Source organism: Electrophorus electricus, chromosome 1, assembly GCF_013358815.1.
Source record: "Electrophorus electricus isolate fEleEle1 chromosome 1, fEleEle1.pri, whole genome shotgun sequence".
Classification (NCBI taxonomy): Eukaryota; Metazoa; Chordata; class Actinopteri; order Gymnotiformes; family Gymnotidae; genus Electrophorus; species Electrophorus electricus.
In genome coordinates, this window is record NC_049535.1 from 33,793,084 (window position 1) to 33,817,987 (window position 24,904).

At 44.8% G+C, this 24,904-nt stretch overlaps 1 protein-coding gene across 4 annotated transcripts; it reads left to right on the plus strand.

Annotated features, from left to right (window-relative positions):
* The first annotated feature begins 3,473 nt into the window (after positions 1–3,473).
* On the plus strand, positions 3,474–24,153 carry abcc1 (ATP-binding cassette, sub-family C (CFTR/MRP), member 1). 4 transcript variants are annotated; one of them, XM_027015723.2, is made up of 32 exons: positions 3,474–3,601; positions 4,663–4,839; positions 5,249–5,374; positions 5,652–5,789; positions 6,130–6,255; positions 6,383–6,444; positions 6,819–6,950; positions 7,614–7,841; positions 8,408–8,585; positions 8,993–9,154; positions 9,567–9,659; positions 9,929–10,132; positions 10,226–10,372; positions 10,652–10,739; positions 11,055–11,124; positions 13,459–13,585; positions 13,880–14,056; positions 14,556–14,723; positions 14,996–15,182; positions 15,741–15,779; positions 16,268–16,319; positions 16,544–16,685; positions 17,136–17,343; positions 17,839–18,149; positions 18,437–18,636; positions 18,910–19,036; positions 20,947–21,048; positions 21,127–21,273; positions 21,433–21,591; positions 21,688–21,854; positions 21,961–22,155; positions 22,671–24,153. In XM_027015723.2, the coding sequence occupies exons 1-32, from the start codon at positions 3,554–3,556 to the stop codon at positions 22,777–22,779; spliced, it is 4,596 nt and encodes a 1,531-aa protein (XP_026871524.2). In that variant the 5' UTR covers positions 3,474–3,553; the 3' UTR covers positions 22,780–24,153. The 4 variants fall into 4 exon arrangements, 3 of the variants coding, with proteins under 3 accessions (XP_026871524.2, XP_026871525.2, XP_026871526.2); XM_027015724.2 differs by lacking the exon at positions 15,741–15,779; XR_004776812.1 differs by lacking the exons at positions 16,544–16,685; positions 17,136–17,343; positions 17,839–18,149; ... (6 more) ...; positions 21,961–22,155; positions 22,671–24,153 and having other exon boundaries at positions 15,393–15,779.
* The last annotated feature ends 751 nt before the right edge of the window (positions 24,154–24,904 follow it).

The following is a 24,904-nucleotide window of genomic DNA, read 5'->3' on the forward strand; positions in this document are numbered from 1 at the left end:
TCAGGGTTGCGATTTATTCACAAGAACTTATTGTAAATATGGAATAATTTTCAAAAAGAATTAAAACTAATATACATTTATATCCATTGAAAAATTGTGCGTGTTTCATAAATAATGTGGTTGTCTTGAGAGACCTTTGAGTTTAATTAGCTGTTTTGTATATCAAGTTCCATATTCCATATTTTATGTTGTATATGTTGTATTTTAATAGGTTGTGAGTCTGCATATATACTGTCCTCTACAGGTCTCTATTGTAAGAGAGAGTACATTACATTTACACAAAGAAACTTACAATTATGACAAATGAGTACAACTTTAGCAATTGAGGGTTAAGGGTCTTGCTCGGGGGCCCAACAGTGGCAACTTGGCAGTTGAACAAGCAACCTTCCAATTTCAAGTCAAGTACCTTAACCACTGAGCTACCACTGCTGGGTAGCTACCACAATAGGGCTCCCCAATAAAAGAAAGGATATATACCTATTGAAGATATCTGAACTCTGTACATTGGGCAAGAGATACATACAACCCACACTGATGTTGTAGAGCTGTTGAAATGTGATGATCTGACTGTATCTCTTACAAAGAATACCAGCTCTGACATGATGGATAAGGCTGGAAAACTGCTCATGCTGTTCACTTCATTTGCATCACTACTGCATGCGAGATTTGACATATTTGGTTGAACAATTAGAGCAGAGAAGGTAACACCTTTCATGAATGAAACTGTCATATGTCCTCAGAGACAGCATGACACCAGTTTTAGCATTTTTGTTTAGCTACTACATTGTCTTCTCTGTTGATAAAACATATGCATAAACAACATTTAAATATTAGATATTAGACATATTAAATATTAGACCTTTAAATATTAGAAACTTTCCCATATTGATTCTTTTATGTAAGGTAGCAAAAATATGAAGGTTACAGGCATAACTACCATGGTTTGTTATTATTTTCCATTAAATAGTTGTGATATATACTATATAGTGTGGAAAAGCAACTGCTCCACAATGCAAAACTAAATAACTTAACAACTAACCAAATCTACCCTTCTGTTCAAAATAGATTTGTTACAGAATCTTTTAAGAGTATTATTTGAAATATGATATGAGAATGCAAAATCTCAGGCAATAAAGATAATATTCTTACATGGGCTAAAAATAAATAAATAAATAAATAGAATTATATATTTATATATATATATATATATATATATATATATATATATATATATATATATATATATATATATATATATATATATATATAATATATTATATATATATAATTTTATGGGATGAATATATATATATATATTCATCCCATTCCATCTTTTATTAAAAAATATACATTTTTTTTTATCCCATCTAAGAATATTATCTTTATTTCCTACGATGTTGCATTCTCATATCATATTTCAAATAATAAATAATACTCTTAAAAGGTTCTGTAACTTTTTAAAAATATATTTTTCAATAAAAGATGGAATGGGATGCAAAAAATTCTCTCTCTCTCTCTCTCTCTCTCTCTCTCTCTCTCTCTCTCTCTCTCTCTCTCTCTCTCTCTCTCTATATATATATATATATATATATATATATATATATATATATATATATATATATATATATGTATGTGTTTGTGTGTGTGTGTGTTCCACATACCTGGGTAATCTCTCCTCTTGGTTCTGGGATGTCCCCCGACTGCTTTTCTTAGTACAATATTTCACAGGTTAACTTAATTTATTTAAGAGGATCAGTTTAAATATATCCATTGCTGTTATGGGTGGAGTTAGTCTCATAGTCTCCACCCAACAGCAAATCATCACAATACACCCCTTCATCTGAATTTGCATATGTAAATCATACCTTGGTCTGCCTTACTGGTGTCATCAAATGTGGAAAGAATATTTTAATGCAGTTTTTTGTTCAAGTAAATTCAGCTGCAACAACAAATCATGTAATAATATCCTATAGTTGCTCTATTTAAGTGTAGAGAACATACTGACAGTTAGATAAAATAAGCAAGAATAAAGATATAGCTTGTTTCTGATGTCCTAGAGATTAAGAAACCCCAGGGATTATGATGTCCTAGAGATTGACACCCCAGGAATTACGATGTCCTAGAGATTGACACCCCAAGGATTACGATGTCCTAGAGATTAAGTTAAATGAAATTCCTCCTGTTCTGTCCCCTGTATAGATTGTGTAATCCTAATCACTGTGGCTATGAAGAGAATGTGATTATTGAGGAATGAAAATAAAAAATATAAGCCTATAGAAAGAAACTGGGACAAAACTTAAGGCTGATGTTCCAGAGTAGATATTTAGCTAACACTTTTATCCAAAGCAACTTTTGTAAAGTACAACTTGAGGGTCTTGCTCAGGGGCCCAGCAGTGGCAACTTGGCAGTGGTGGGGCTTGAACCAGCAACCTTCTGATTACAAATGAGCTAGCACTGCCCTTCACTACACATCTTGGTATGACACATAAAAGGTTTACTGCAAAAACACCTTCTCTGATGTTCAGGCAAATTGTAAATATTATAAATTTTAATACCAAATATAAAGCCAAATGCCACAACTAGATGCCACTTGCTGTGGGTGGCACCTCTGCACAGAGATAACCACTCCTGTCAGTTAGGTTGCCCATAAAAGGATAAAAAGCTTAACAGCTATTTGACTTTATTGCCACTGGACTGCTTTGGCTAAACTAATTTACAGTTCAGAGGGACTCTCTGATAGGCTGTGGTACATCAGGGTCTTTGCCTTTTGGTTTGCCAAATATTAATGTTAAATACTTTTTGTGCTGCAGAAACAAAAATGTTTTCTTGCTGATATAAGGTTTTGGGCTGGAGTGTATTGTTGAGTTGGATAAGTGTTACATTAAAGGCCTAATTGTGAATCATTTAACTGGGTAGGTTAAAAACAGAAACTTAACATTGTGTAAAAAAACTGAGCTCATTGTGAATGACCTCAAAACCAGCCCCTGTGATCAGTTTTGTTTCAAAACAAATATTCATTTATGTTGGGTCTTCCTGTATTTTTTTTGTTTTTGATGGTTTTATGTCATTTCTCATCTGAATCACAATAGTTTGAGGAACACCGTAAGATTATTGCAAGTCCTCTAAAGAAAATTAAATAATGTGGCCACTGAATGCTTAGAAATGCGCATTCAGCATCAAGTAGCAATATTACCCTCCCTTGTGTATTCATAAACACAACACAATCCTAGACTTGTTTCTGATAAACAGACGGTAAAGACAAAATACATGATAAACATACGGTAAATGACACATGTCTGCGCAAAAAAGCTTAGCGCGTCCTGTAATTCTATGATAAGCTTAGAGCGCCCTCTATCGCTATAATGAGGTTAGAGCGCCCTCTATCGCTATAATGAGGTTAGAGCGCCCTCTATCGCTATAACGAGGTTAGAGCGCCCCCTATCGCTATAATGAGATTAGAGCGTTCTCTACATCTACAGTAGAGGAGAGCGGCGACAGTAATGGAAACGCAACCAAGGTTCTTCAGTAAATTATAAAACCTAAAACGCAGCCAATGGGTATTGATAATTTTTGCAGCTTTAACGGCTCTGATCCTTTCTGGGTAAGTTCATTTTCTGTACGTAAACGCTAAGTACCGGTAAGGTCTTTAATTTCTTTATGTGTCCAAAATGTCCCGCTTAGCCGGTGTCAGCCGGTCTGGTAATGCTAAGCTAAGCTAACTGAACTTCACCGTGATCTGCTCGAGCGCACCTGAGAGTTGTGGCTAACGAAGGCTATTCCTGCCACACGTGGAAACATGTTTATACTCTGAAACAAGCCCTCGGGGTTCTGCTTGGTTTTCTTTTTTGTTTGTTTGTTTGTTTTTGTTGTTTTTTGCTGGCGTGCCTCCTTGTCCGTTTTTAGAACTCTATCTAGCGTTATCTATCTAGCTTTCTACTTACCCCACTAATTTTGAAGTTGCTAGGATAGCTAACCTATATTCCCCAGCTAGCGAGCCCTAACTAGCTACCTACATACACCATCCGCTTTACCTCACTATACAGACGGTTGTTGTGGCTGTACGCGCGTTGATTTTGTTATAAAACTAATAGTGTAAGCCAGCAGCAGACAATATATTCGTTAATATATTATTTTCGATGAATCAGGATTTGAGTCCTGAAGCTCACAGTAACAGTCTTTTGTGATTAGTTTTTAAGTCTTTTCACTCTGCTTTGTAATCTAACCTGCCGTCAGACACTGTTGTTGGTATCCAGAAACGGCCTATATAGGGCCATCTAGACATTCCACACAACCTTTTGATATCAGATTTCTGTTCTGCGTAAATGGTAACGTGTTTTATCAGTTTTCTTTGACGAAAATAGTTGGAGAATGTGTTATTACCATGGCCTCCAGAACAAAGGTGCTTTGCATCAAGGTGTTAAAAAGGGTTCTTGATCCTCTGTAATCACAGAGTTCACTTAACTTGCCAAACAAGAATTTTGAAAGTGCACCCCTCTCCACCACAGATCACTACTTCAATGCGCTGACATCATCGTCTGCGTTCCAGGCTCTGCTGTTGCGGTGTTCCTCTGTGCCCTTTGACTCCAGCCAAAAGATTTGTCAAAACAGGCAAAGCTGTTAAATGCTGCATTTTTCTGACTCTTCCTGCCGTGATGTTTTCAGGACTGGAATCGCACGTGGCGCACGCCCAGCCCGGACCTGACCCAGTGTTTCCAGAACACAGTGCTGATGTGGGTCCCTTGTGCCTACCTCTGGCTGTTGGCACCCTTCTACATCATATACCTCAAAAGCCATGACCGTGGATACATATGCATGACTTATCTCAGTAAAGCCAAAACGGTGGGTAAAGAAAGCTTTCGTCCAAACATTTTAATACAAGGCTTTATTTTAAGTGAAAATTTGATCCAATCCAACTCTGTCTTTTGTGAGAAAGCAATATTAAAAAATATCTAAGTGAGAGATAAGTGGAGGCATGGACAATGAGTAGTTCCTGATTCCTTCTCTCCACTGTCACAGCCAGAAACATTTGCTCATCTAGATGCAGGAGCTGAAAGGGGGAGGGAGGGTGGCTTTTTAGTTATTTATTTTCCCCCCTTTGTGAAACATCCCAGGACTGTGAACTTTGCTTTTCTTCATGTTTCATGAGGTTTGCTTTACTGCGAGGAGCGCCCCTCCTATTGTTTTGGTCACAGAGTGTTTGTTTAAGGCCTCTCTTCTTATCAGAGGGGTGCTTTGTTTCCTCCCTAAGATCGCTGGCTTCGTGCTGTGGATGGTCTGCTGGGCCGATGTTTTCTGCACGTTCTGGGAAAGAGGCCATGGGGTCTCCAGGGCGCCAGTTTACCTCATCAGTCCCACCGTGCTGGGCATCACCATGGTGAGCCTCGGCGTAAACAAATCCAGTGTCTGCCTCAGAGACATCTTGCAAATTAGTTTGAAAATATATACCCAAATCATTTCATGATCAGATTCCATGATGAGGAATACTCATTGGTTCTGGGCATTGAAGGAAGACCCAGTGAGGACTGAGAGAACACATTTGAATGTTGAAGTTATTTAGTAACTTCTCAGTTTCATTTACATTTTTATTTATGCTATTTTCATATTGCTCAACCTCTCTGTGCATCTTGTCGTGATTTGTGTGTACGTGCCAGCTGCTGGCTGCACTGTTGATCCAGTATGAACGGATAAAGGGGGTCCAGTCTTCAGGGGTGATGCTCACCTTTTGGCTTATTGCTGTGGTGTGTGGAACAATTACATTTCGATCTAAGATCCTGCAGGCAGTCTGGGAGGTGAGACTTTAACTTCTGACTGAAATCCTTCACAGATATGTAGAGAGACTCACACTGATGGACATAAATGAGACATGCATGTATTGAGCTAGATTGTTTAATACTACATAGCTGATAAATGTTTTAATGTATTATTACCATGTGTGCAGTAAAGCTACATGACTGTATACATGCGATACCTGCAGTAATATTAATGACTGCTTCCGAGCATTATTGTGATAATACATATATTTTCTCATATATGAAACCATCTCCTTTTAAAATGCTAGTTTCTGACTGAAACGTGAGGAAGTTAGGAGTGGAGAATATTTATCCCGTGTCTTCTCCTCCTTTTTTCCAGCCCGCCACAGTCAACGTTTTCAAATACGTCACATTCTACGTCTACTATGCCTTACTCCTGATCTCGCTCGTCCTGTCCTGTTTCACAGACCAGCCTCCGCTCTTCTCCAGCTCAGTCAAAGACTCCGTGAGCAGGCCGCTCTCCTCGTCTGTGTGGCAGAAGCTGGTGCAAGCTTGATTTCTGACTTTGAACTAACGCATGACGCATAACAATGACAACAAATGTAGTGTGTATGTGTGTGTGTTGCGTGCAGGAACTATGCCCAGAGTCGGGAGCTTGCTTCCTCTCCAAAATCACCTTCTGGTGGATCACAAGGTAAGTAAAATCATTGACCCTTGGTCTTGTTTTTAAAATCTAAAAACTTTTTTTTTTTCCTGTTCAATCCTCAAAACAGCAGTTCAAAGTCTCCTTCCTATTCGGAGTTTTGTTTCAACTGCAGATAAGCAATTATGATGTGATTTAAAGTAACAATTCAGACAAAAATGCTAATCCATCAAGTGATATGCAAGTGAGCATGCTATTTAGTGGCTGCTGGTGTCTTGGGTAGTTTCTGAATTGTCCAGTAGGATGTGTTGGAGTTCACATGCGGTCAGGGCCCACACAGAGAGCAGCACTCATGGCTGTGTGTGTGTGTGTGTGTGTGTGTGCGTGTGCGTGCGTGCGTGCGTGCGTGTGTGCGTGCGCGCCAGGCTGCTGATGCAGGGCTACAGAAGGCCCCTGGAGGAGAAGGATCTGTGGGTCCTCAACCCGGAGGACCAGTCCCGCACGGTGGTGCCTCAGTTGGTGCGTCGATGGGACCAAGAATGCAACAAGGTCAAAAGGTCAGACTCGAGTTTTCAGACCAATTTCTGACAGCTGTGGATGTCTCTCTCTCTCTCTTTTTCTCTCTCTTTTTTTTTTTGTTTAAGCCTGTTTATTCCAAAAAAACTCCCCACAAAACAACAAAGGAACCAAAAATGTCCATTTTTCTTTTTTATATTTATGCTGTCTTAAGCTTTAAGAACAGGTGTAGAAAAGAAAAATTTAAAAACCCTAGTAGACATGTAATGCGGTTAAATGAGTCACAAATGGTTGTAAAGGTGGGTTTAGCTGTAGAAGATCTCGCTGACATTTGACCCCTCTTTACCCTTTGCTAAGAGAAGCATGAGGTCCAGATATAAGGCGAGGTGTTTGAGTAACACATGGGAGTCAAGGATCTGATGATTAGTGTCTGCAAATATATGTGTGAAAATGGAATCGCTCAAAAAAACCAAAATCTGACCAAGAACCAATCAGAAGGCAAGAAATTTTTTTTTTTATAAACCCTTAGGGCATCTTGCATGAGAACTATTTAAACACTCTAAAGGTGTGTGAGTGTGGGTGCGGGTGTACCCACGGGTGTATGGGTGTGTGTGTGTGTGTGTGTGTATATGTATGTATGTATGTATGTATGTAAAATTAATTCCTTTTGTTTCCTGAACCAAGTCACTGTGTCTGTCCTTCAGGTTACAGGAAAAGAGCATGTACTCGCAAAAGCAGTCTGTGATGGACAACAAGGATGAGAGGAGACCTGAGGTGGAGTTTGAGGTCCTGCTGGTGAGGACGTCCCACAAATCTGGCGAGCCGTCCCTCTTCCTCGCCCTGTGTCGGACCTTCGGCCCCTACTTCTTGGTCAGCGCCGTCTACAAGATCATCCATGACATCCTGATGTTTGTGGGACCGGAAATCCTCAGGTGCTCCGTCCTCACTTGGTCCCTTATTCCTCATTAACATATCACCATGACAACAGAACTGAGTGCTTTTGCCCTCTAGGGGCTTGTTGCCCTTGGTGGAGTGATGAATTAGAGGAGGTCACGCTGTGTAGCAAGGCTACTCTTCCTAAACAGCTGTGACCTTGTGAAAAGAATCCATGCAGAGAGTTTGCATTGGCATGTTGGGAATGATCTCTCTGAGAGACCCGTACTCTCTCCACAGACCCTGGGGTCTAATTTCCTGTCAGCTTTTCATGACCCCGAGTGTAATGGAGGTGCATACTGAGGCTTCGTGTGTTAAAGTGAAGGGTGTAGGCAGGACTCGCTTCACACCCCACTGAGAAGACCGCCAAAGCGCATTGCACGAGCGACACATTGTGCTTGTTCAAAATGGACATACACTGATCCAAGACTAGCCCCCTTCTACCCAAATCATCAGATCCTCTAATTATTGACCCTCATCAGAGAAGGAGCGAGGCTGATCTTAGGTCAGTGTTTAAAGGGCAGTGTTCAAAACGTTCCCTGAGTGAAGGCCTCCCGCCCTGCAGGCTGCTGATCCAGTTTGTGAACGACTCCAGTGCCCCCTACTGGCATGGCTTCTTCTACACGGCCCTGCTGTTTGTGTGCACCTGCCTGCAGACGCTCATTCTGCAGAGGTACTTCCACGTCTGCTTCGTGACAGGGATGAGGCTGCGCTCGGCCATCGTCGGCGCCGTCTACAGGAAGGTGAGCCCAGCCGACGCAGGCGTGGCGGTCAGGAAGGCTCTGGTCGTAGCTAGCGATGCCCTTGTCTTCCAAGTGCTGACATCTGAGGGTGGAGTGGAGGCGGATGTGTTCCCGCCTTTAGACAGTCCCAACAGTGTTATTTTCTTATTATTTCATGCACAGTGTTGTGCATGAAGATTTAAAGGGTCCATTAGAACTGGCCTCTGTGGTGGCCAGGATCTTCTGGCAAGACATCAGACAGACAACTTATGTGGTTAGACATTAGATGTCTTAGTTGGACATCAAACAGAAATCTTAGCTCTTAGACAGACATGTTGGCTCTTGTACACAGACATCAGACAGACGTGTTGGCTCTTGTCTAACGTGCACGAGTGGGCCGTAATTCCACTGTCCTGTTCCTGCTTCAGGCCCTGGTCATCACCAACGCCGCCCGCCGCACCTCAACGGTGGGAGAGATCGTGAACTTGATGTCTGTGGACGCTCAGCGCTTCATGGACCTCATCACCTACATCAACATGATCTGGTCAGCCCCTCTTCAGGTCGCTCTGGCCCTCTACTTCCTCTGGCAGGTGGGTGTTCGCTCACACAGCGCCTCTTTGTTCTTGTTTCATAAAGAAAGTGTGAAGGCAGCGTACAGTCTGTCAGACGGAACCTTGCGAACGGGATGGCTGTGCAGAAACGACTTGCATTAGAACAGATCTGGAAGGTTCCAGGAAGAAGTTTGATTTTTATGACAAACTGACTGGAATTTTAACTTGCGAGTTAAGACTGATGGTGCATTCACTGGTGCTCTTTGGATCAAACATCTAGTGAGCCAAGTACACAAACTTGCTGTGTTCCTACATGTAAAGAACAGTTTTTGAAATGGAATTGGCATAGAATTGCTTCACTGGTTGCAGTTGAATTCATGCTGAACGTGGAGGTTCTGGGTCCCTCTTTGGAGAACTGAGTGTGGTCGTCATTCTTCTCGTTTGTGTGCAGAATCTGGGCCCTTCGGTGCTAGCTGGAGTGGCTGTCATGGTGCTCATGGTTCCAGTGAACGCAGTGATAGCCATGAAGACCAAAACCTACCAGGTACGACTCCTGCTTGCCTGGTTTTCGTGTGCTCTTCAAGAACAAGGTGCCAGCAACACCAAGGTCATGGGTTTGTTTCCCAGTGACTACACATCCTGTCATACATATAAATATGCAAGTTGCTTTGGGTAATACGGTTTGCTAAATGCTAGAAGTGCAATATGTTCTCCAAACAGGCTTGTGATATAAGATGAAACTCTGATCTTCGCGCCGAAACCCTTTCGGGCTGTGAAGGCTGCTTCAGAGTGCTGTTAACGTCTGCCCTCAAGGTCGCCCAGATGAAGAGCAAAGACAACAGGATCAAGCTGATGAATGAGGTGCTGAATGGCATCAAGGTGTTGAAGCTGTATGCGTGGGAGCTGGCCTTCCGCGACAAGGTGTCCGCCATCCGCGAGAGTGAGCTCGGCGTGCTGAAGAAAATGGCCTACCTGAGCGCCGTCTCCACCTTCACTTGGGTCTGCGCGCCCTTCCTGGTGAGACGCCGCGAAGTATAAAAACGTAGTGAACTCGGCGACTGCATGAAACATTTACAGTGCAGACATCACACATTCTCGCCCGCCCGCTAGGTGGCGCTGTCCACGTTCGCGGTCTACGTGCTGGTGGACGAGCACAACGTCCTGGACGCGCAGAAGGCCTTCGTCTCTCTGGCCCTCTTCAACATCCTGCGCTTCCCGCTCAACATGCTCCCCATGGTCATCAGCAGCATGGTGCAGGTTCGAATCCTGTGCGACCTCCTTGCTTTGTGGCGCCAGGCACGAGGGAGCGTGCCGGCCGGAGTGTTAGCTGTGTTAGGAGCACCAGACTGTCTGGTTCTATTCCCGCTTTCGTTGAACAGCACAGTGTAGTTTAACACGACCAGTGTGTGTTCAGCCGTATGTTAACACACTTGACCCTCACTGGTGAATTTCGGGTGTGTGGTGTGGTATAGTCTAGCGCTTGTGATATGGAGATCCTTGTAAACTGTCTCTCTGCCCATCCATCTGTCTCTGCAGGCCAGTGTGTCCATGAAACGCCTGCGCGTCTTCCTGTCCCACGAGGAGCTGGAGCAGGACAGCGTGGACCATGTGGAAATCAGTGGCTGTAGGTTCAAGGGCTGTTACCAAAACATTTGTACATGTTGTGGTGATGAACACAGCACCACCCAGCCACGCTTACACTTGCTGCCTGAATGAACACTGCAAGTCCACTTAGACTCATGTCTTCAGAAGTCTTTTTTTAAGAGGACGTTGTCCATTGCTGTGATTTACGTCCTGGAAACGAAACTGTCCATGAGCCGAAGTAAATGCTCGCATGCTCTCACGTGGGGCCGAAGGGTGGAAGCTCATGTGCGTGTCTGTTCAGATGGCCGGCGGTGATGTGAGGTGTGATTCATGCATTCCTTTTCTCTTTCTTCAGCTCCGAACAGCATCCGTATTGTAGACGGGGCTTTCAGCTGGTCGAAGAAGGACCTGCCTACCCTGAAGAGGTAACAGCCACCCTGCATGTTGTTACTGATGTAAATACAGGTGCATCTCAATAAATTAGAATATCATCAAAAAGTCATTTATGTCAGTAATTCAGTTCAGTATGTGAAACTCGTATGTTATATAGATTTATTACACACAGATCTATTTCAAGCGTTTTTCTTTTAAATGTTGATGATTATGGCCTACAGCCAATGAAAACCCAAAAGTCAGTATCTCTTTTTGAATATTGTATAAGAGCAATTAAAAAAAAAAGATTTTTAGTACATAAATATTGGCCTAATGAAAAGTATGTACGGTATATGCACTCAATACTTGGTTGGGGCTCCTTTTGCATGAATTACTGCATCAATGCGGCGTGGCATGGAGGTGATCAGCCTGTAGCACTGTTGAGGTGTTCTGGAAGTTCATGTTGCTTTGATAGCGGCCTTCAGCTCGTCTGCATTTTTGGGTCTGGTGTCTCATCTTCCTCTTGACAATACCCCATAGATTCTCTATGGGGTTTAGGTCAGGTGACTTTGCTAGCCAATCAAACACAGTGATACTGAGGTTATTAAAGCAGGTATTGGTACTTTTGGCAGTGTGGGCAGGTGCCAAGTCCTGCTGGAAAATGAAATCCGTACCTCCATAAAGCTCGTCAGCAGAGGGCAGCATGAAGCGCTCTAAATTGTCCTGGTAGACGGCTGCGCTGACTTGATGTAACACAGTGGACCAATACCAGCAGATGACATGGCTCCCCAAACCATCACTGATTGGGGAAACTGCACACTAGACCTCAAACAGCTTGGATTGTGTGCCTCTCTACTCTTCCTCCAGACTCTGGGAACTTGAGTTCCAAATGAAATGCAAAATTTACTTTAATCTGAAAACAGGACTTTGGACCACTGAGCTACAGTCTAGTCCTTTGTCTTCTTGGCCCAGGTAAGACACTTCTGACGACGTCTCTGGGTCATGAGTGGCTTAACACAAGGAATATGACCGTCTAGGCCACGTCCTGGATACGTCTGTGTGTGGTGGCTCTTGAAGCGCTGACTCAAGTAGCAGTCCACTCCTTGTGACTCTCCCCCAAATTCTTGAATCGCCTTTTCTTGACAGTCCTTTCAAGGCTTTTTTTCCACCACACTTTTTCCTTCCACTCAACTTTCCATTTTTATGCTTGGATACAGCACTGTGCACAGCCAGCTCCTTTAGCAATGACCTTTGTGGCGTTCCCTCCTTGTGGAGGGTTTCACTGACTGCCTTCTGGATAACTCAAGTCAGCAGTCTTCCCCACAATTGTGTAGCCTACTGAACCAGACTAAGGGACCATTTAATGGCTTAGAAAACCTTTGCAGGTGTTTTGTGTTGATTAGCTGATTAGAGTGTGACACCATGAGTCTACAATATTTAACTTTTTCAAAATATTCAAATTTTCTGAGAGATTGATTTTGGGGTTTTTATTGGCTGTAGGCCATAATCATCAACATTAAAAGAAATATGCTTGAAATAGATCACTCTGTGTGTAATGAATCTATATAATATACGAGTTTCACTTTTTGAATTGAATTACTGATATAAATTAACTTTTCAATGATATTCTAATTTATTGAGATGCACCTGTGTGTGTCCGGACCAAACCTTCAGATGACACTCAAAGCATGTGTTTATACAGCTTATATAGACAAAGCAGAACCCAGTCGGAGAGCGTTTACAGCTGCTACTGGTCTGACTGGTTCTGATTGCATGGCAATAAAACCGAAACAAGCCTGTCAGTACTGATGTGTGAATGTTGTGGTTACATGGTGGAAAAATCGTTCCAGCTGCTGCAACAGGATTCGCTTGGCAAGTATAGCTGGCACGCCGAGAGACAGATGGGTTAAAAACCAAATGATGATTCAAATGTGATTTCCGTGCTGTAATCCAGCAGTGTTCAGTCTCAGATCTTTGACCCCTCAGCCTCTGGTCCAGCTGTGGCTTTCCCACATCAAGTTCGAGGTCGTGACAAATGTGGAGAAGAGCAGGTTTTCACTGAGACTGAACTCTGCTGCTCTGATCCATCTGCGATCAATCAAGAAATTGAAGGATTTGTGCTTAATTCATTCATTATACTACCCAAATACCGCTTTAATCTTTAATCTCGTGTAAAGCATAATGGAAGTAGGTGAATGTACTGCACAAAATGATCAAATAATTGAAAAATGGCTCTGGTGGAAATCTCTATCCAGCATGTTTCACATTGTGCGTTCCAGCTGTTGGTTCCTTTGTGTTCTAGGTTGTAACTCTTTGTGTGTGTGTGTGTGTGTGTGTGTGTGTGTGTGTGTGTGTGTGTGTTTGTGTCCTACTCTTGGTCTGTGCAGGATTAACGTGTGTATTCCTGAGGGGGCGCTGGTGGCTGTGGTGGGACACGTAGGATCAGGGAAGTCCTCCCTACTGTCCGCGTTCTTGGGGGAGATGCACAAACAAGAGGGGTGTGTGTCTGTCAAGGTAGCCCACATGCTTTTACTCACCTCAGAACTGTGAAGTATCGCGATCCAGATTAAAAGATAATATCACAATACTTAATCATATCGCCTATCGCTCAGTTCAGTATAGAATACAGCCTTGTCTTTGCTCTGGGAACACCTGATGTCACGGGTTCACTTCTCAGAAGGCACACACACACACACACACACACACACACACACACAGGGGAAACAACATAATAATAACTAACGCACATGGATCAACATGCATAAGTCGCTGTGCTGCAAACGTAATCGCGCCGTTGCCCTTTTTCAGGGGTCGGTGGCGTACGTGCCCCAGCAGGCTTGGATCCAGAACACCACCCTGCGGGAGAACATTGTGTTTGGACAGGAGAGGAGAGAGAGCTGGTACCACAGAGTGCTGGAGGCATGTGCCCTCCTGCCAGACCTGGACGTTCTGCCCGGAGGAGACGCCACGGAGATCGGGGAGAAGGTGAGTGAGGGAGCCTTGGAAGTAGGGCTGTGCCGATACTATGATTCGATTTAATACTACGATTCAATACCAAGATTCAGTACTACGACACGATTCAATTATCCATCACATTTGCGCTTTGTTTGTTTGGATATTTGCTCGTGTTGCTATTGTTCAATCAATGTGAAAGTATCCAAGATCTATGGATAACAGTATATTCCATGTGTGTTTGTTTACTTTGTATGATAATAACACAGAAGCATCTTTGTCTAAATATATTAAAGTAGCAGCAGATGCTGTGAGTCAGTCCTGTAAACTCCGTTACTGTACTGTGCTTACAGTGATGATGCTTATTAAAAAAAAACTTGATTTGTTTACCATTAACTCTCAGGCTGTAGTTTCTTTTGGGAACGTACCAGTTACACGCAGGCTGTAGTTTGTTTTGGGAACGTACCAGTTACTCGCAGGCCAGCTGTAGCTGCTGCGTGTGGCTGAGCTGTGTCTGCGCTGTGGTCCATAGGGCGTAAACCTCTCTGGGGGGCAGAAGCAGAGGGTCAGTCTGGCCCGGGCGGTGTACTGCGACTGTGCAGTCTATCTGCTGGATGACCCCCTGTCTGCCGTCGATGCCCACGTGGGGAAGCATATCTTTGACAAGGTCATCGGCCCCGAGGGTCTGCTCCAAGGCCAGGTACACCTGCAGTTATTAGCAGCCTTTTAAAAATATTTTTGTGTGAGTGTCTGTGTGTATATATATCTATATGTGTATGCATATATGCACACACACACACGAGTTGTTACATCCTCATTAAATAACTCTTTAAATAAATGTTTATTCACGTGTTAAGGCTTTGCTGCCAGCTGCTTGGCCCAGTCCGACGTCCTACAGGACTTGTAAGAGAAACGTCAGGAGAAATGCTGCGTGGTTTGTTTACGTCCGCCTGTGTGTTTTGGTGTCGGCAGACGCGCGTGCTGGTGACCCACGCACTGAGCTTCCTGCCGCAGGTCGACCTCATCCTGGTCATGGTGGACGGAGAGATCACGGAGACGGGCTCGTACGCCGAGCTGCTGGGCCGACAGGGAGCGTTCGCCGACTTCCTTCGCACCTACGCCAACGCTGAGCAGGAAGGGGAGGAGGAGCAAGCCGCAGGTCAGAGGACAAAGCGGGGTTGCGACCTCGAGTGGGATCGTGTCCTTTGAGTTTTGGTCTGTGTTCTGCTTTCATCTGTTGTCTTCATTTTTGCTTTGAGTTGCTGAATGTGATAATGCTTTGTGTGTGTGTGTGTGTGTGTGTGTGTGTGTGTGTGTGTGTGTGTGATTTCTCTGTTTCATTCTGACATTTGTTGCTCCCACTGAACAGATAGTGGTCCTTTGTTTTGGGCCCCATTGGGTTGATGTGCTGAAGATCACATCTGGTAGAGAACAGAAACCTGAAACTCTGCAGGGCAGTGTTATACTGTGACTGGACCTCTGCCTTAAATCTTTCTCCCAAGAGATAATCACTCTTGGACTTTGAAAAAAAATTCTGTGTTTATTTCGTTAATCAAAGGCAACTGCGTACACTTCACCAATCCCTTGTCTCCCAATGTAGAGTAGCCCTCGCCATTGTCATGTCTATCAAGGGTTTGTGTGTCTGTCTCCTTTATTGGTGGTTGTGTGTGTCTGTGTGTGGGTGTGTGTGTGTGTTCTCTCCTCTCCTGCTGGTCAGAGGAGCCCGTGGATCAGAAGGAGAGTGGGCCACCTGAAGGTTGGAGGCCCCCGTGTGCGGGCTGCATGTTTCTGAGCTCTTTTTTGCAGTTTTAATGGTTTAACCAGATGTGGGGCCCTGATCTTTCTCAGCGTGTTCATTTGCCTCTATATGCTTATCGGCTCTTTTCACATTTTTATGCGGTGTGACCGAAACGTGCAAACACCTTGCGGTGCCGTGTGAGCGGTTAATGCTTGGCCCGTTGCAGCACGTGGTCAGGCTCTGCTCTGGACCATGTCCTGGGTGGAAGATTACACTGTGAGGCCCATCCAGAGCACCCGATAGGTCTCTTTACAGACCTGAGCAGCAGTCTCGTCTGTGCTACTGGCCCGCGTGGCCAACGGCTGTGACTTGGCTGTGAAAATAAACACTTATATAACTAAGTAAAAACAGGTTTGACGTGACAAGCATGCCATGTACACATCAGGAGTTTGCTTTTCCTCCCTCTCGCTTTCCCGAGGCTGACTTCCGTCTCGTGTCTGTTTCAGATGCAGCTGCACGGAAACCCCTGGAAAACCGAGACCGGGCGGCCGCGCTCGGGTGAGTCGGCTCGTATGGCAGGTTCCACCGGAGGGTGCTGTGCAGCAGTACTGCCCCAGCGCCCTGCCCACCCTGCCAGTCTTCCCTGCTGTACCACCTGACGCATCTCCTGTGGGCCTTGACTAGTGTCTGACGAGGGTTGTCAGGGCAGCACAAAGCACATGGCTAATCAGTTACCACAGCTGAGCAGTGATTTGATAACGTGCATGTTTGCTTGCTTGCAGACAAAGCCAGAGTTCCCTGAACGTGGCCGGAGCAGCCAAGTCCCTGCAGACAGCTGAGACTAAGGCCAGCCCAGCAGGCCAGAAGGACATGGTGCCCGACGCTGCCAAGCTGACAAGGGCAGACAAGGCCAACACCGGCAGGGTAGGACTCATCAGGAAACTGCAGCAGAAACGGGAGAGATGTTTAATCTGACTGGGCTTAACAAAAACATAGTCCCAGTGTTCATGGATTATACTACAGTGTGATGTTAGATATAAGGCCAGTTTCTCAGACTACAGTTGATGATGATGATGTGTTTGTTTTGTATAGCAGATTTCTCAAAACCAAGTTTTCTTTATAGTACAAGTCACACAGCTGATACCCAGAAAGTGCACAAACAACTCTCAACAGGGAGAAGATGATTGAATGATGAGAGTGTTTGTTTTGAGTTGGGTTTTGAAAGTCTAGCTTTAAACCGTCTTGGAAACTGGCCTGTAATATTTTATTGTAATAAATATACAATTAAATGGCATAAAATTAACTGGCTGTGTGTGTGTGTGTGTGTGTGTGTGTGTGTGTGTGTGTGTGTGTGTGTGTGTGTGTGTGCGGTAGGTGAAGCTGTCTGTGTTCTGGGAGTACATGAAGGCCATTGGTTTGTGCCTGTGCTTCATCAGCATAGTTTTCTTCCTAGCGCAGCACATGGCATCACTGGGTTCGAACTACTGGCTCAGCCTCTGGACTGACGACCCGGTTATTAACGGCACCCAGCCAAGCAGAAATATGCGCCTGGGGGTGTATGGAACCTTGGGCCTCTCACAAGGTTGTATTATACTTCCCCTTCTTTTTTTTTAAAATCACTGTCTTTAAAGTTGCCCAATGCTGTTTCTTTCCACTGGGGGGCACTGTTGAGCAAAAAAAGTTTCACTTTGTGCTTCAAATGCTCTTGGCAGTTCATTGTTACATTTACATTTATGGCATGTGGCAGATGCTCTTGTCCACAGCGACATATTTGCTAAGATAACAGTATGTGTGTTTCCTGGGAATCCATCATTCATATTTTATATGCATTTATTTGTTTGTTTTTAAATATATGAAGCTCTCTAGATCTGCAGTACTATCCACTGGACAGAAGCAAATTAGTGCAGCTTTTGGAATACAGCGGGTGTTTACTAATTTTGTGTGTAATGTCCTTGAAATGCATCTAGACCAGTGGAATGCTGGGAATGCCCAATCCAGTTCTGCACTGGCTCATTCTGTAGAACTCATGCTTGCTCCTGCTTTACTGTGTGTGTGTGGGTGTGTGTCTTTTCCCCAGGCATCGCTGTGTTCTGCTACTCTGTCTCCGTATCCATCGGTGGAATCCTCGCCTCACGCTACCTGCACGAGAGCATGCTGTACAACGTGCTAAGGTCGCCCATGGCCTTCTTCGAGTGCACGCCCAGCGGAAACCTGGTGAACCGCTTCTCCAAGGAGACGGACACCATCGACTCAGTCATCCCCAGCATCATCAAGATGTTCATGGGCTCCATGTTCAGCGTGCTGGGCGCCTGCACCATCATTCTGGTCGCCACGCCTCTGGTGGCCATCATCATCCCTCCTCTGGGCCTCTTCTACTTTTTTGTGCAGGTCGGTCTGCGTCCTGGGGACAGGCTTATGGGCTACATCGGCCCTGACACAAACGTGCATAGGTTAGCCAGGCTTGAGGTGACCGCTAATTGAAAAACCGCATCTGAAACGTGGAATCTGTTCCTGTGCTGTCTCAGTGTGCTGCTTTTTGCTGCTGTAGCTCATTTGAAGGAGAGAGAAGGCTTGCCTGTAAACAAAGCATGGACCTTTTCAGAAGAGATTTTTGAAGCGGTGGATTGCAGAACGGTTCAAGTAAGGGTGTGTCCGTGTGTGTGTGTGTCCTCCAGCGCTTCTACGTGGCCTCATCTCGGCAGCTGAAGCGTCTGGAGTCGGTGAGCCGCTCGCCGGTCTACAGCCACTTTAACGAGACGCTGCTGGGGACCAGTGTGATCCGTGCCTTTGGGAAGCAGCAGCGCTTCATTGGGGAGAGCGATTACCGCGTGGACCACAACCAGAGGGCCTATTACCCCAGCATCGTGGCCAACCGGTACGACTCGCCCCTCACCGCATGCCTGTTACCCCAGCATCGTGGCCAACCCCCCCTGCCACCGCAGGCCTGTTGCCTTGTGGCTACAGAATGCAGAACACCTAGAAGACAGTGTTCGTTTTAAAGAGTTGTGGAGTGCTGCTAGAGAAGGAGCAGTTAGAATGATACGAAGACGAAATAAGGAAAGATCAGTGGCTTTATTGAAATTATACTGAACTCTGCTGTTCTTCTGTCTGTGTGTGTCTGTGTCTGTGTGTGATCACTTGCCGGCAGGTGGCTGGCGGTAAGGCTGGAGTTTGTGGGGAACTGTATTGTGTCGTTTGCTGCGCTGTTTGCTGTGATGGCGAGAGACAGTCTGAGTCCAGGGCTTATGGGATTGTCCATCTCCTACGCTCTGCAGGTGCCAGACCAACACCACACCACACATGACACAGAGTGTAGTGAGTTAACAACTATTACTAAACCAGCCCACACCACACGACAGTGTAGTTAGTTAATGACTATTAGTAACTGTTTAAATAGATAAATGATTGATAAATGGGGCACCACCCTAAATATGGTGAAATTGATTGATTAATATGTAGTGATGATTCATAATGTTATCAGTCCCATTTGAAAACAGATTGTAATATGTATGCAGTTTACCCTCTGGTTAGCACACACTCCACCTCCTAACACACTCAATAAATGAAAGGTCTGTTGATTCAAATGAATAAGGCCATAAAACCAGGAACTGTGTAAACAGTTTGAACCAATACAGGAGTTTGAACCTAATGGGAGCAAGTTAATGAAAGGAAATGAGTTGAGAGAGAGAAACCTAAACCAGGACTTTCTAGCGGAGGACGTGGGTCTGTAACTAATGCCTACGTTTAACGGGATGGTTTGATCTAATTTGATGGTGAAGAAAGTGATCGGGGCAGCGGATAGCGACTGGCATCAAAGCAGATCCATGTGAATGATGAGAGGTCTTACCGGTTCCACCTGGAACGGCTCTGCACTCATGAGGAATAAGCCAGGCCTCTGATGACGGGGACCGGGCGCAACCTCTGGGACCGGGCCTGATGAGTTGGGACATTGTAAATGAAACAACTCGAACTAATGTTAAACTGGTAAGAGGTCAGACAAATAAAATGCAAGTACTTAGATTTTCTTCTCATGAGGAGAGGTTCCTTGAATTCTCCACCTTTGCGTCTTCTTCCAACAAAGCCCAAGAGGTTTTTTTTCTCTCTCCCCTCCCCCCATCCAAACATTTATCCAGGGGGGGGAAGAGTGTGTTTGAAAGAGGGAGTGATCTCATTACCCCGCATAGGCACCCGGTTCATGAATATTCATTTTCATTGTTTAGGAGGAAAGGAATCAAATTACAAATTACAGCCAGCAGGTGGCACTGTGGGTCCATTGAGCAACACGGTCAGTTTGGTAATGAGAATTCTTTGCTCAAAAAGAGGTGACTTTGTTCTCATTTTAATGCTCTTGAAGAGTTTTGTCATTCAGGGAAGGTTGTTATCAAATAGCCATTCAGGAATGTACAATTCAGAGAAACATTACAAATCTGAGCATTTTAGAATGCAGGATAAATCCACACATTCCAGCTCGACTGCACAGGTCCGAGGGTCATCGGGAGAGGCCAGGGAGCCGTAAAGTCTGGCGCCATGTGACCTTGCAGGAGTCATAAACCATCCTTAGTTTGACACTAAGGAGTAAAGCTCAGACTTGCTGGCGCATTTGGGTGTTCTGGTTCTGATAGCATGGCCATCTTTGATGGGTGTTGTGAGGGTCACTTCAAGTTGAGAGTCTGGTCTGGAGTGGGAGCTACACGTTACCAACACACCACACGTTCCACGGTCAGAGTGCAGTGAGTTAACAACTATTACTAAACCAACCCACACCAACACACCACACGTTCCACGGTCAGAGTGCAGTGAGTTAACAACTATTACTAAACCAACCCACACCAACACACCACACGTTCCACGGTCAGAGTGCAGAGAGTTAATAAGATTACTAAAGTCCCCCAACAAATCAGAGGTTCCTAATTTGACACCAAACACGGGTTTGTTTTTGTTCTGATTAATCTCCCAACACACCTGAGAACACCTTAGGCCTGTCTAATACCAATTCCCCAGTACAGACTAGTGCTTTGTAAGTTGTAGTGTTGGGAGTGAACTCAAACATAACATTATATATATATATATATATATATATATATATATATATATATATATATATATATATATATATATATATATATATATATATATATATAAAAGACATTTCTACTAGACTGTGAGTGTCTGGTCATGCTCACAGGTCACTGCGACTCTCAACTGGCTGGTGAGAATGTCGTCCGAGCTGGAGACGAACATTGTGGCAGTGGAGAGAGTGAAGGAGTACTCGGATACAGAGAAGGAGGCAAGAAAAACCTGTGTGTGTGTGTGTGTGACCAGTATTGGTTCGTTTGTGTGACCAGTGGTACTGTGTGCTTGCCAGGCCGAGTGGAAGCTAAAAGGGACCACTCTCCCTGCCGGCTGGCCCACTGCTGGACTCATCCATATCAAGAACTTTGGCCTGCGTTACCGGGACGACCTGGAGCTGGCCATCCACAATATCGACATCACCATCGAGGGGGGTGAGAAGGTGGGACGGCAGATGTGCTGCGGTTCTTCTTTGGGATGGTTTTCCTCACATGAGGAATTAAGTTTGTTACGAAGCTGCTTTAAAAAATTACCTGCATCTATAAACCCAGGGCTTTATGAAGTGTGTGCGTGTGGTGTGTGCGCGCGTGTGTGAGAGAAGGTGGGAATTGTGGGCAGGACCGGAGCTGGGAAGTCCTCTCTGACGCTGGGCCTGTTCCGTATCATCGAGGCAGCTCAGGGAGAGATCCACATAGACGGAGTGAACATCGCTGACGTGGGCCTGCACGACCTGCGCTCTAGAATCACCATCATCCCCCAGGTAGAGTACAGACACACACACACACAACCTGCCTTGCTTGCATATTTCTGAGCAGGATTTGTAACTCTCCACCTCTGCCCCGCCCTCGTGCCGCAGGACCCGGTCCTGTTCTCCGGGTCTCTGCGCATGAACCTGGACCCCTTCGACAGCTACTCCGATGAGGAGGTGTGGAGGGCTCTGGAGCTCGCGCACCTCAAGAGCTTCGTGTCGGGTCTGCCGGACAAACTGCAGCACGAGTGTTCCGAGGGAGGAGAGAACCTCAGGTATGCAGCGACGCGCGTTCCTCTCATATCTGTGTCTTTGGCCTTCTTGCCCCACCGGCGCCATGCTGATCCAGTCGCTTTTCTTCTGTCCGTTTGTGTGGGTCAGTTTGGGGCAGAGGCAGCTGGTTTGCCTGGCTCGAGCTCTCCTCAGGAAGACCAAGGTTCTGGTTCTGGATGAGGCCACGGCCGCCGTGGACCTGGAGACCGACAACCTGATCCAGTCCACCATCCGCACTCAGTTTGAGGAGTGTACAGTACTGACCATCGCTCATCGCCTCAACACCATCATGGACTACACCAGGTAACGCAGAGAAACACCATTTTAAGGGAGATTCCATACGGTAGTGAGTTCAGTTTGAACGGAACTTCCAGCTGCACCGCGTGTAGTGAATATCAGTTTACTTTGCCTCTTTTAGAAACGTTGTCAAGTTAGCTGGAAAACAAAAACCTTATTTTACGTAGATGGCAAATGATGACTATTCCAGGCTGAATTTTGGTTATGACGAGCTGTTTAGCCAACATCGGTCACGTATTCGTGGTTTTTTTTTTTTTTTTTTTTTTTTTTTTTTTTTCACAAAGCGTAGGCTCAACGTTCCATAGATACACTTTTAGTCTTCAGAGGTCTTAACAAGCCGTCTAATAGCCCACCAGTCAAGAGAAACAAAACACTCCCACAGGCGTAATGTCGCCTGTGTGACCGTGTTGCATGGCTCTGCACCTGCTGTTCCCTTGACACACGTCACATGACTGATGTGTAGGGAACTGTTTAGGGACCCTGTGCATGGGAACGCGCTCATGTTGTATCTCTCTTTTCAGGGTGCTGGTTCTGGATAAAGGCCAGATGGCTGAGTTTGGGTCTCCGTCCAGTCTCGTGGCCAAGAAAGGAATGTTCTACAAGATGGCCAAAGACTCAGGTTTGGTGTGACACCTGGAGGACGACCGAGGAGACTCCTCCTCCTCCTCCTCTTCGTCTCTCGTCCTGGAACTCATCGTTTGTCCTAGAACACTCCGCGTGTTCTGGAACACATCTTGGATCCCATTTGAGAGAGTTTCCATATCGTCTGCTTCTAAGGATCGCTTCTGATTTGCCAATGGGACGTTTGAGTTGTATTTTTGGCAAAATTAGTTTGGTTTAAGAGACTGTTTGTTTTGGGGTTTTTTTTGTTTTGTTTTGTTTTTTTTTGGTGCTTGATATTATTTGAAAGATGCCTGATCACAAGAGATGGGTCTACATTCAGACTCTAGAGTAATGCTGTGGTTTTCATTTGGAAACCTACCGAGAAGGATTAGGTTTGACCAGCTTTGTCTTTTAGGAATATATATTTCTGTCTTTTGGACATCACTGACATCACTGTACTATCGCTGAGCTCCAGCTGCAGTTGTCCACTGCCTGGCTGGCTTGCCTTAGCACCGTACAGACGGCACAGCAGTCCTGCGACGCGATCAGGGCTCGTGTCCGAACCAAAGTCCTCCACGTCTAGGTCATGTTCTCAGAAGGAATGCAGACTTGGGTTCATAGAAAAAGAATTGTCCACCTCAGGCCGTCTCTTTAAAGCTGCCATGTGTTAATGAAACTGTTGGTCCTCCTCAGTGTTCTACAACCCTCTGCTCCTCCCACACAACCACACACCTCCCCCACCCACACAGGCGCACACATCTGACGTCCTCAGGTCGCACAGCACTTTAAAATTGTTACATATGCTAAAAGCAACTGGGCTGCTAGCTCCTCACCAGCTGGGTCTGCTCCCCATCTTTGGATCTGCTGGGCACTTTGCCCTGTTCTTTAAACGCAGCCCAGTCCTCTGTTCCTCCAGCGATCATGTACGCAGCGAATATTTAGCTGTTGCACTTCCATCTTCAGCTACGGGTGTCTGCTGTGAGCCATGACAAATTTACATAGACACCAGTCTGTGAGCACTCACACTCCACGTCCAGACTGGGACCGTCTGGGTTGCGAGGGAAGTCCGATTGAGGCCTGCGCGCGTCTCTCGTGCGTACCCGTGTACCTGCGGTACAGCTGAATGGGCCGACCAGGCTATAATTGGTCTCGTCTCTCTTTCCGGCATTGTAACATGGACACTCCATCACACTCTGCTCAAGGCCAGTCATTAGGACAAGACCTGCGTTCTGAGTTTAACTTTAAAATGATTGACCGTAGATTGTTACATTTAAAATATGACACCGTATTTATATTGTTTGTATAATTATAAATTGATACTTATATACCTGTGTAAGTGTCTTTACTTTCACGAATCCAAATAAACAGTTAAAGTAAAAAAATAAATGTTTTTGTAACAAATTCTGTGTCCTTTTTTTTAATCCTGGGCAGAATAGGGATCATTTCTGTTGGTGGGAGGAGGTGGAAACATGGCAGCTAGATTCCACAGTCTGTTGGGGTTCACAGAAATGACAATTTCCCTGAGATATTTATTCAATATTTATTTAATTATTGCTTCTGTGAAAAAGGAAAAAAAAAAAACTACTTTAATAGTATTTAACGAAATTCGAAGGTAGAAGCTAAAAAAAATTATACAAATATACAAAGTACAAAAAAAACAACAACCAAAAGTAAAATAAATACTGAAAAGTTCAGTCAGGAAGCCATGCAGCTGGTATGTGAGCTGGTGCAAATGAGGATGAAGGCATGCCTGTCCCTTCCTGGCCTGTGGTGACCTGTACTCTGTTCCAGCAGATCCTGGCTGAGGAATTTTGTTAAAATACATATACACACACACATATGCACACATTTAACATGCACACATTCTTCATGTTCCATGTGAAATAAAAAAAATTTGATTTAAAGTGTCATTTGTTATTTTTCCAAATTCTCTGTGGCAGCAATTATCACTGCCTTGGCATGTGAAATGCTACATGTTGTACATTGTTTGTACAAACTGCCATTCGGATTGACGATGGTCACTGTAATTTTTTTAAAAGTTCACTTTTAATATGGCAGTGAGTTATTAAATGCATCTTCTGTTCCTGGAATGATATGATGTCACTCTTAAAACCAGGGAACTACTGTGCGTGAGAACGTGCACTTTCATGCG

Coding starts and splice junctions, on each gene's coding strand:
- abcc1 (XM_027015723.2), top strand. CDS start 3,554: ATGGGTATTGATAATTTTTGCAGCTTTAACGGCTCTGATCCTTTCTGG. Junction 4,840..5,248: donor ATCTCAGTAAAGCCAAAACG/GTGGGTAAAGAA, acceptor TTCCTCCCTAAG/ATCGCTGGCTTCGTGCTGTG. Junction 10,133..10,225: donor GGGTCTGCGCGCCCTTCCTG/GTGAGACGCCGC, acceptor CCCGCCCGCTAG/GTGGCGCTGTCCACGTTCGC.